The sequence below is a fragment of the Acanthisitta chloris genome, unplaced genomic scaffold, assembly GCF_000695815.1.
Source record: "Acanthisitta chloris isolate BGI_N310 unplaced genomic scaffold, ASM69581v1 scaffold39796, whole genome shotgun sequence".
Lineage (NCBI taxonomy): Eukaryota > Metazoa > Chordata > Aves > Passeriformes > Acanthisittidae > Acanthisitta > Acanthisitta chloris.
In genome coordinates, this window is record NW_008678317.1 from 844 (window position 1) to 9,684 (window position 8,841).

Genomic DNA, 8,841 nt, shown 5'->3' on the forward strand with positions numbered 1-8,841 from the left:
AGGAATTATGTGACATGGCTCTCACTGAAATTACTATTTGGAACCTTTCCATCATTTTTATAGAAACTGTTTGACCTCAAAGTGCACTGCTGTGAAAGAAAAGACTGTGGTTTTCAGGCTGCTTGGGAGACTCCTGTATATTTATAGGGGAATTTACTTCTCAGATTTTTGTTGTCACTTTAACTTAGTTGGTACTTGCTAAGCAAAGCTCTTTATCATAAATTTAACTCTTAATTGAAATAAAATAGCTATGCAACTTTTACAGGAAAAAAGCTCTAATGGTGTTAAATTTTGAGTTTATGCCTTATGGTATTTTGCCTCCTGAAGTGCCAGAAATACTTGTACACAGTGGTCTCTAGACATACGGTTTTTACTGAGTGTCACATGTATCACTTGACTCCTACACCTTTCTTGTTGCTTTGGTGAATATTTATTTATCACTTGCTCTTTTCATGAGTACTAAAGTCAATTTAGTTGAGCTAAAGCTATATGGATTCACTAGCCTGACCACAAAGGCATCTCATTAGTTCTTGAATGCTCAAGCTGCAGTTTCATAGTCTATTTTTACCTGCTGGACACCAAACTAAAGCATATTTAGAAGTCCACTATGAAAGTCCTATTCCAGGAGTCCCAAGTAGTGGTGGTATGTCAGGGGGCTATGTGTTTATAACAGCTGAAACAGGTTTATCATACACACCATGTTTTAAAGGAATTGTATGTGATAGTCTGCCTTCCAGTATACAGGTACATGGAAATACCAGTTTCTCTTGTTGGCCCATGGCACAGCCCTGGCAAGTGTCTGTTCCTGTAAGCACATGTATGAAGATGAGCTGCTCAGGGTGCCACAGCACTCCCACCCTTGCCCACAGCATTATGTTGGGGCCACTGGTTGCATCATGTAGGAGATAAGCAATATCAAAGCACAGCTGGTGTATTCCCATGGAAATAACAATTTTTCCTCTATTTCCTCTTTCTCAAAGTATGTGGATTAGAGACTTCTTGGTATTTGGGTAACTTGTGTATTACAAGATCTATGACCAAATCTGCCTGTTAGGTCTGTGATGCTAATGTGGTTTATTTTGCTTTGGGACAAGAGGTGACTAAACCTCTGTGGAGCCTCATACTGATTCCTTTATTTGTAATCTTTTTAATAAAGTTGATCACAAAGATAATCTTAAGAAAAAATAAAATATGTTCTTGGAATAGGAATGATTTAACTTTTTAAACAATCGTTTAATTTGGGGGACTTGTCAGAAGCCAGTGATACAAGAGTAAACTGCGAGTCAAGCTACCACTTGTAATAAGTGATGTGCTTCTTTACTTGGCATCACTTCTGATATTCCCAGAGAAAACATTTTTAATTGATCCAAGTGTTTCAAATTCCTGTTTTTGAAATCTAGACAGTCTTAGAATGGCAACTAAGGAAAACAAATGGATTTCCAGCTGGCCTGGATTTTGTATCAGGGTCCCCACCAGGAAATTTATAAGGTTCTGAAAATTCACAAAAGTTGAAAACTAGTATCTTATGTTGGTCTTCATATGAATTGAGCTTTGATGAGGTGCTACATGTTTATAGCTGGTGTTTACATCTTAAGAAACATGAACTTAGCTCTGTACTGAAGTGAAGCCTGGGAGATGACTCTGAAAACCAGGGCAGGTTTGATAAGCCTGGATCTGCCTGTCTGTAGTCATTCTCTCCAGCCAGTCCTGCAGCTTGTTCAGCTAACCCAATTTCAAAACTACAAAACCATAATGCATGATAAGACTTGCTTTTGCAAGCTATATTGTCCCCTAAGCAGTCTAAAATGAAGCAACAGAGCAGATTGCAATGAAAGGAAGCATTGAGTTTAAGTCTTCTACACACATCTTCCAATTGGCTTTCTCAGGAAAGTGCTGGTGAGTCAACTGTGTCTCAGAGGGTGCTGGGGTTCCTAGAAGGTGTTAATAAGCTTGCTGGAAGATGCCAGACACCATGTTTGGTCTATTTCTTCACAACTTCTGAATGCTGCCACTTGCGCAGGCACAGTCCCGTCACAGTTCCTCCTCAGAGTGCACTTGAACCTGTCTGTGTAAGCAGAGATGCAGAAAAGCACAGCAGATGATGCTGTGTAATGATTGCTGTGTAATGAATTTCGGTAGCGATTCATTAGCATACAAATCTGTGGCTGACAGTCGATTGGGTACTTGGAGATTGTTGTTCCAAGAGCACTTGCTGAGGCGAGGCTGACTCACCACGTTCAGGACATGCTGAGCTCTGAGTGCACTACTGTTTTGTTTATGCATTGCTTCCATTTTTGACTGACTTCCCTGAATTGCCCTTACACAAAGAATTAACCAGAAATGATGCCAGCTGATGACTTCAGTAAATTACAGAAGTACATGATTTCCTGTTCCACTGCATACATATATATTTTTGAAAGGGAAAAAATATAAAAGGTGTTTATCTCATTTTAAATATAATCTTAAGTAGTACCAGATACTTTAATTTCTCATCTCTTCTTTTAGCCCTTCTTTTTGGTAAATGTTGGGGGTTTTTGCTTGCACAAAAGAGGGACCAAAAACCTCATAAATTTCTCTGAAACTCAGAGTAGTTCTAGTCAGATTTAGATTGGAATGAGCAAGGCTTTTGCTTTATTAATTCTTCAGATGGCATAAAGTTATATCTGTGCCTTAGGTGTCAAAACCTTTAATTCTTCTTTTTACTGCAGGACATTTCTTCTGGTGGGAGCTCCAAAAGCAAACACTACCCAGCACAACATTGTGGAAGGAGGGCAGGTGCTCAAATGTAACTGGAACTCAAACAGGAACTGCCAGCCCATTGTATTTGATCCCACAGGTAACATGTGCTTCATTGCGAGGGGAGCTGGGGTGTCTCTGCACTAATGATGCTGTGAAGGAGCAGAAGGGGTTCAGGTTCACGTGGGGTTTCTTCATGGTCAGTGTGAATGTGGCTGGTTTCAGACTGGCAACTATCAAGTCTTGTTTGTTTTTTCCTTTTTCGCTCTGTTTTAGAATTCTGTTGTCCTTGGTATGTGCTGAAAGCCTGAGTGAGCGTGCATTATTCTTATTTTGTTCTAACCTATTTATATTTCACTTCTGTACTTTCCAGCAATCCTAAAACATTTGGCAACCTAATTCCCAATAAACCCCAAGGGGGTTTTTGCCCGGTAAGAACATGACATGTGAGGAAAGATCCTTTTCAATATCAGCACAGGTGGTGTAGCCAGAAATACTCAGAAGCTTCGTCTTAAACCAGGAGTATAAACTTCAAACTGTGGAAAAATGTCTTTTTCTTTTTTTATTTTCCCCCTCAGATGTAGCTTTGTAATATTTGTGACATCTATGATAGCAGCACTCAGGTGCCTCAGGTCAGAGACATTCCTTACCCTTTTCTGAAGCACAGAAAAGCCAAGCAGCAACATGCACATGAAATATTTCAGCCACTCTTCATGCTCTGGTGCACACAGTGACTTCCACAAGCTGTGGCAGGTCATATGGGAACACTGCGTGTGCTGTTCTGCTCCAGCCAATCAGTGTTGAATCCTGTTTTCCACACCATGTTTCAGGCCATTGGAAAAACCTTCCCGTGTCATGGGAGGGGATTAGCAAGACCCATGTGGCAGGGCAGAGGAAACACCTGCTCTTTTAAGGTCTATTTGTTTATAATTCATTCATTCAGCCTCTGCTGCTATTTTGACTTGGCAGTCTGAAGGCTGTTTTCTTGATGCTGCCTCTGTAAGTTGTGCATGATGCAGTGGAGAAGCTCTTCCAATTCCATTGTCAAGGTATGCCACAAAACATTGTTGGTGTTCAGATTTCTGAAATCTCCGTATATTTTAATGAAACTCTTATGTAATCAGTTCTCTTGAAAACAAAAAAAGGGGAAAAAATGTGGTACATAATGGTACAAACAAAACCCAAGTAGTTATCAGCCTCTTTAGTTCACTCTACAGGAACATTTCTGCCACATTACTTCAGATTTCTAGTGAGCTGCAAAGTGTGACATTTTGGCTGTATCAATGAAAGGCAGCAAAAATAGTTTTTAATTTGTTATTTTTTTATACTTTGAACTTATTGTTGAAAAGCACATTTTTATTCTAGCAGGATGGTTTTTGTTTTTTAAAGAAAGAATCTAGATCTCCCTAATTATTAATCATCTCTAATATTACAGCCAAAACACTTCTTGTGGGGAAAGGAGACCCACATCAGGAGGTTCTAGACTCATCTTCTAATGGGATTTGCAATGCCTTTACCTGTTCATATACTGTGAAGACCGCACTGCTTTGCCGTGTGTCTGTGCTTAAGGTATATGCTGCTGGGCAAGCTAACAGTGTTTTGCTCATCATTTACCTTGATCGTGTTAATCACTTGAAATTTAGCAGTAAAAATAGCAGGTCATAATGGCTTAAGAGGGTTTCTTTCAGGCACACTTTAACTCATTGCAGCTTTGAGGCAATGAATGGGGAAATACTGCATTTGTCAGTTATTCTCCTATGAGAATGATAAAATAATAAATGCCCTGAGATAAAAGAAAATGTCTTTCTCTTGTGTGTAACACAATAGTTGATTATCTATGTTCTGATGACAAGTGTCACTGCCAACACAGTGTAAATGCCCACTCCTGCCTACCCCTACCTTCTGAGGGAAGAGGGGTTAAGGAAGACTCATGATTCACTTCGAGGGAACAGGAAGTGGAAGATTTGACCACTGATTTGTGGTGCTGATGCAAAGGGGCTTTTTGTAGGTGACTAAATTTAACCTCTGCAAGATTTCAGGTTCATTTATCACTACTTAACGTCTGTGTAATACAATTTGTACCCCAGTCGTATTGCTTAGCCCTGCAATACAAGGCAGATGTTTTTATTCCCTCTCTGATTATTTAGCTGTTTTGTTAATGCAAAAAGCAGTACAGGTTCTGCATCATTACTTGGTGTGTTTCTTCAGAGTTCTTTTCTAATTGTTTACAGCTAGAGAGAAATCTGACCTGGGAAAATAATGAGCATGTTTGTACTCATGGCTTTCCTCTGTTTACCTGTCAATGCCAAACTCCATGTGTGGAGTTTGATTCCCTGTGATTACTACAGTTCATGCCCCTATTCCTTCTCCTGCTTCCCTGGAGATCCCAAACCAGGCCAAGCCACTGTCTTGCTCACAGTATGTGAGAACAGGGCAGAGCCCATGTTTCTGTGCTGTGAATATGGTGAGGGAATGGAGGAGAGAGCAAGTCTTGTTCTGACTGTGGGAGGTTGTGTTTGTCCCCTTGTCTTGTGATCGTACCACAAATAATTGAGATTAGGGTTTTACAGAAGTCTAGCAAGTTTTTTTCTCTATATACTGTTATTATTGCTATTAATTAGTAGTATTTCTTCTTAAGCATTCCTTAGTTTTTAGTTAAATTTTTCTTTGGCTTTATGGGTCCTTTACTCTTCCCCATCTGTACAAAGGCCACACTGGGCTCCACTGCACAGTAGTGGCTGCACAGAATTGGTTTTTATTTTCTCTTGCTTTTGGCTTTAATATCATATTGGCACAGAAGTGTGGTCATATATGTGATCAAATGCCACAGCTCTTACATAGCACAGGAGGGGAAGTAGCAGATGCTTGATGGGAGTTGGAACTGGATGATCTTTAAGATTCTTTCTAACACAAAACACTCTGTGATTCTGTGAATCTTTGAATGAGTTGTTCCAGCCCTTACATACCAGTATTGATTGCTCACTTGCATATAACCTCACCCCCAGCTCCTCTGGAGGAAAGTGATGAGTCATTAAGCTGATAATTCCTGTAGTATGAAATTTACTACTTTGCTCCTTCCTGTGGGTGACCATTCAGCTCTGTCAGCATGGGAGCTGGGCAGTAGGAGTCCATTCGTGGAACTTGCATAGCTCTCATGCTGAAAATATATGTATTTCCCTCTTTCTCATGCCCTTCCCGGCAGCTTGCAACATAAAAACCCAAACTGTTAAAGCATCTGTTATAATTTTTAAACCTTTGGCCAAATCCCCGTGTTCCTACACAGTATATTTTTTCATTTAAAACAGCAATATATTTAATAGAATCATAGAATGGCTTGGGTTGGAAGACACCTTAAAGGTCATCTAATTCCAACCCTCTGCCATGGACAGGGAAAATTTGTGAAGGGGAAGAGTGATTTCCCTTTGTCCTGGATCTCCCAGCACAGTGGTTACACTCATGTAAATACATTAGAGAATATTCTGTCTGTATCCCTGTGTGTGTTTCTGTGCATATTATACCAATTGCTTTTGACATTCTGGTATATATGGTGGCTTTGGAAGGCAAAATGTTTATATGGCACATTAACACTTCCCAAATGTACAGATGCTTTGCTGTGGGGCTTCTCAGCACTGACATCAGTTGGCTTTGATTTAACATAGTTATGGCTGTGTGAAAATTGCATGACAGACGTGTGGTAGAATGTGCCCTCAAATTCAGGGGTGCATAGAGCTGTTCTACATGTGCTTGTGTCTACGTGGCTGGAAAGTGAGCACCTTTTGTTTTGAAAGGCTTACAAGTATCATTAAGCAAGTATTTCAGTCTGGCTTTTGCTCTTGGAAGCACACAAAGATTAAAAAGGACCTAAGCACCAGAGCAAGCTTCATCACATGCACACCTTCTTTGATCCTGACTGAAATATGAATCAGTACTGCCATCACTGTGGCAGGTTATCCTGCAAGTCTGCATAGAAACAGAGCTGATGTAAAATCTTCAGGTCCCCTTATTCCTCTTTACCTTGTTAATTCAGTTTGTCATTGTCACAAACATGCCATTGTCAGTAAACCAAAGTTTCTTGTATTTGCAGTCTTATGTATTTTGACTTCTTGCTATAATTGCCACAGCATTAGCACAATTTCAGTTGAATTGTGATGTAATATACTTGGGATTTTTCTCCTCTGTCTCAGTTAACTTCCAGAGTTTCAGAATGTGTTGGAGGCTGAATTTTTTCAGGACAGGCACTGAGGGGAAATTTATATTATCAAGATTGTATATTCTTCAAAATATAAGCATAAACAATATTCAGAAATCTTTCCTTTGCAAGATGTTGCACATTTCACATTCCAATGATCAAAAATTCTGTGAATTTATAGAATTCATAGAATTTAAGGGTTGGAATGGACCTTACAGATATCTAGTCCCAGCCCTCCCTGCCATGGGTAGGGACACCTCCCACCAGACCAGGTTGCTCAAGGCTCATCCAGCCTGGCCTTGAACACTGCCAGGGTTGGGGCAGCCACCACATCCCTGGGCAACCTGTTCCAGTGTCTCACCACCCTTATAGCAAAAAATCGTCTTTCTAATATCTAACCTAAACTTTCCCTCCCTCAATTTGAACCCATTTTCCCTTGTCCTGTCATTGCAGATCCTAATCACAAGCTCAAGGTGGCTAAATATTTATCTTCATTCTTATCCGTTCTCCACACAATAATTTTGTGACTGAAAATTTAGTTTATTTTTTGTTTTAACCCATAAAAATAGTGGAATGCTCTGAATTTTATAAAGAAGAAAGTATCTGGGAAAGTAAATGGTGGAAAAACTGCTCTGAGTCCTAGTACTACTCTTTCTACAAGACTGACTGGAGAGGTGAGTCCTGTCTCAGAAAGCTCAGCAGTTGGCTTCATCTGCCAGCAGCTTTTTCCAGGAAAAACATTTCTTCTGGGTAACCTGTAAAAGGAATGCACTTAAAATATCAGTCCATTTTCTGTTTCTGATCCAATTTGAGACAAATGTCCAAACCCATTTGTTTTAAAGATGCATCTTTTCTCTTTCCACAGCCTTCATGGACTAGCACAGCAAAGCTTTCATAGATAGGACTGAATATTACTGACAGTATTGTCATAATCTTGCTCAGGGAGATTATTCTTGAAAAGTTAAAGGGTTTTCTGCGAGTTTTATTTATTTTGTATAGTTGCCCGTTTTTTTTGGTGTAAAATTAAACGTGTCGTGTTCTGTGCAAGAGGAGGATCAAAAGTTCACTGAGCCAGACAACAAAACCAGTGAGCAGAGGGGTGGGCAAATGTACTTTTTAGGAAAATCAACTAATCATCCTTATGTTTTTACTCATGTGTTTTACAGTTTGGCATGCGTGGAATGGCAGGGTTGATACACTTAGCTAATTGTCTGACATCTAGATAAATACCTCTATTGTTTGGCCATGGAATTTTGGAGAGCAGGATCACTCTGAGCTTTCATTCCAAGAAACAAACAGAAAATTCTTCAGAGACCCATGTAACCAGTTGGAGTTAATCAGGCTGTATGCATGTGAGCAATATGAAGCAAATTAATGTAAACCAAATGAGTTTCCTATGTGCTTGTTTTCCAAAAGGAAACAATCTTTCTAATTGTTCATATTATTTTACTATTCATCTTTGAGGTTGTTGCTCTTCATCAGCCCAGAATAGTGGGAAGTGGGTTGCTGGAAATACCGTTTCTTCATGTTCCCATGGCTTTTCATTAAAATGTAACAAAATACTTTTGTTACCTGGTGCTTTTTTTAAAAATAAGACTTTAGTTGAGAAGTGTACCTGCTGCAATACAGGGTGCTTGGAAGTGCAGCTCTTTGTGTCAGCATTGGAAAGGGCAGTGCTGAGGCTGTTTCAAGAGCTGCTGTATTTAGAATCGGATGCTGAAATGCAGACAGCTCTATGAACTGTTACAGAGGAAAATATGGTCATAGAACAACTTTGAACTTCTGTCCTAATGAATTGCAGATTTCATGTTTAGCCCGCAATGATTTGCTTGCTCAGACAATGTATTGTTTTGCTCTTCTGAGATGCACAGTAAGATGTGGATGCAGGGCTGAATGGTCGTTCCTTCTCATGAGGA

At 39.7% G+C, this 8,841-nt stretch overlaps 1 protein-coding gene across 1 annotated transcript in view; it reads left to right on the top strand.

Annotated features, from left to right (window-relative positions):
* Nucleotides 1–1,054: 1,054 nt before the first annotated feature.
* The window catches only part of ITGAV (integrin, alpha V), a gene marked incomplete at its 5' end in the record, with an annotated part of 40,736 nt that continues 32,949 nt past the window's right edge, over nt 1,055–8,841 (top strand). The window contains 2 exons of the mRNA XM_009076810.1: nt 1,055–1,150; nt 2,704–2,836. Of these exons, the coding sequence (XP_009075058.1) occupies nt 1,055–1,150; nt 2,704–2,836 (229 nt within the window). The remainder of the gene's footprint in view (nt 1,151–2,703; nt 2,837–8,841) is intronic.